The sequence below is a fragment of the Fulmarus glacialis genome, unplaced genomic scaffold (genome assembly GCF_000690835.1).
Source record: "Fulmarus glacialis isolate BGI_N327 unplaced genomic scaffold, ASM69083v1 scaffold24308, whole genome shotgun sequence".
Classification (NCBI taxonomy): Eukaryota; Metazoa; Chordata; class Aves; order Procellariiformes; family Procellariidae; genus Fulmarus; species Fulmarus glacialis.
This window is the reverse complement of record NW_009227926.1, coordinates 1,933-4,296: the sequence shown is the minus strand read 5'-3', so window position 1 is coordinate 4,296 and position 2,364 is coordinate 1,933. Positions and strand designations below refer to the sequence as shown.

Below are 2,364 nucleotides of genomic sequence, written 5' to 3'. Positions count from 1 at the left end.
TGCTCCCGGGCCGGGTCTCCGGGGACAGTGTCCCTGCAGAGCCCGGGGAGCCGTGGCTGAGCCGGGGAAGCACGTCCCAGCTCTCGCAGAGCTCCAGCCCCTTGGCCCGCCTGAAGGACCTGGCTAATGGGATGGTCAGCCCGGATCTGGCTGTCCCGGCGGCTGCTGAAGGTGTGTGCGGGTGGGAACGGGCAAGGTGCGAGGGGCTCTCTCTCCGAAGGTTGTCACCCAAAGCAGGAGCAGAGATGCCCCACAGATGAGGGGGCTGTACCCCAGCTGACGGGGAGGAGATGCAAAACCTGCTGCTGGATAAGCATGGGCTACAAAAGCTATTGCAAAAGTAGGAGGGCTCAGAGAACGGCCAGGTGGTTAAAGAACTGGGTGTCCTTCGTATAGGACTAAGGCTCATAGGTTTAAGGATGGCTGTCTTCCTCTGCAGATGCAGAATCAGACGTTATTGTAGTTGGGAAAGTTTCTTTTAACCCCAAGGACGTGCTGGGCCACGGAGCTGGAGGAACCTTTGTCTTCAGGTGGGTAGTACCCCGGGTGCCTGCCCTCATTCCACTCTCATTCTCCTGGGAGCCACAAGCACAGCACCAAGGCAGCTCCTTCCCTGGCTGGTGGTTCAGGGGCTTTTGGGAATGAGTTGCCACCCTCCCCTTCTCATGGTCCTCATCAAACCCCTCTGGAGAGCTGGGCTCATGGCCTTCGGTAACCAGGTACGGGTACGCAGGGCAGGTCTCCCCATCGCACCAGTGCCCTGTGCTCCCTTTCCCCTCCTGCCTGCGCCAGGCTGTCAGGCAGCCGGGCTGTGCCTGCTCCAGGCAGCTCTCAGCAGCGGCAGGTCTAGTCCCTCATAAGGTTCCCCTGGCTTTGGCTGAGCCCCTTTCCCCAGCACTAAACACAGCATAAAGCAAAGGCGGTTATTTTCCTACAAAAAGGGGAACCTGAACCCCCAATTTCCAGCTCGCTGTAGAGATTTCTGCCTATCCATGGCTTTGACAAGTCTTTGGGAGTCACTCTGAGGTGACCCAAGCTGAGGACCCTGAGGGGGAGTTTCCAGCATCGGCCAGAGCCTGGCCAGGCTGTGCATCTGCAGCGCTGGGCTCTGCTCTGGCTGGGGAGGGCTGTGCACGGACACCGCCCTTCTCTCTGTGCAGGGGACAGTTTGATGGTCGGAACGTGGCTGTGAAACGTCTCCTGCCGGAGTGTTTCCATCTCGTGGACCGCGAGGTCCAGCTGCTCCGGGAGTCGGATGAGCACCCCCACGTCGTCCGCTACTTCTGCACTGAGAAGGACAAGCAGTTCCACTACATCGCCATCGAGCTCTGCTCCGCCACGCTGCAGGAGGTGAGCCCTGTCCTCTCCCTGCCCAGTCCTGGGGGCACGGGGCTCGCTGCATGGGGCTGCTGCTGGGGGGCCTGCATGTCTCCATCCCCGTGTTTGCAGGTTGGTCCCCAGGGACACGCATCTGGTTTTGTCTGTGCTGTTAGGGAGGTCCTGCAGCGCTCCCGCGGGAGTTGTGCTGTGCGTGCCCGAGGGCAGGGTTGGCAGCCAGCAGCTCCCGGGTTCGGAGCCCTCTTTGGGGTTCCTGCCTGGCCTCGGGTGTACAGCCCTGCTCCGAACCTGCGTCCCAGCAGTCAGGAGGAACAGGGGTCGGACCGGCATGGGCAGGCTGCGAGGCAGGCTGCTTTGGAGAGGCGGAGCAGCCAGCAGCAGCACTGCTCCTGTCTCAGTCAAGCCCCTGCCCTTGTTCTCCTGCCGATTTGCCCTCTGAGGAGGGAGCAGGGGAGCTCTGAGCCTCCGCATCAGTCAGGGCAGTTGTTCACATGCTAGGAAGAGACTCGGCATGGGGGAGGAGAAGCATCCTTTTACCGCTCCGTAAAGCAGGAGTGTTGCTGAAGCTGTGGAGGTCTGAGGACACAAGTGAGGGCAGTTTGCTGCAGAGGGAATAGATGCCAACTGGTAGACCTGGAAATGGCAAGCCTTGGGCACAAATGGCCTCCGCATGGGCTTGTCTTCTTCCACCTCTGTCAGGCTAGTGAGAAGTCTCTCTCCTGGCAAGCCTTGCCTTGGTTGCCCCAGTAAATCAGGCCTCAGTTCATCTCTTTCTACTTCTGTGTGGTTCCAGTACGTGGAAAGCCCCAGCTTCGATCGTCGCAGCCTGGACCCGGTGTCTCTGCTGCGTCAGACCATGTCCGGGCTGGCCCACCTCCACTCCCTCAGCATTGGTAAGAGGGCAGTGCCCACCGCCACGCACGGGCCGGAGGGAGCGTGTCCCGTCTTGGTCCCGTCCTCCACCGAGGCTGCGGGGTTCAGGCAGCGGCTGCCAGGGTCAGCAGTGTGCGGGGCGGCAGGAGAGCC

General features: G+C 61.3%; 1 protein-coding gene across 1 annotated transcript in view; it reads left to right on the top strand.

The window, feature by feature from the left end:
* The window catches only part of LOC104080806 (serine/threonine-protein kinase/endoribonuclease IRE1-like), a gene marked incomplete at its 3' end in the record, with an annotated part of 8,997 nt that overhangs the window by 4,817 nt on the left and 1,816 nt on the right, over positions 1-2,364 (top strand). The window contains exons 13-16 of the mRNA XM_009583319.1: positions 1-171; positions 440-530; positions 1,161-1,350; positions 2,132-2,231. The exon at positions 1-171 is cut by the window's left edge and continues 67 nt beyond it. Of these exons, the coding sequence (XP_009581614.1) occupies positions 1-171; positions 440-530; positions 1,161-1,350; positions 2,132-2,231 (552 nt within the window). The remainder of the gene's footprint in view (positions 172-439; positions 531-1,160; positions 1,351-2,131; positions 2,232-2,364) is intronic.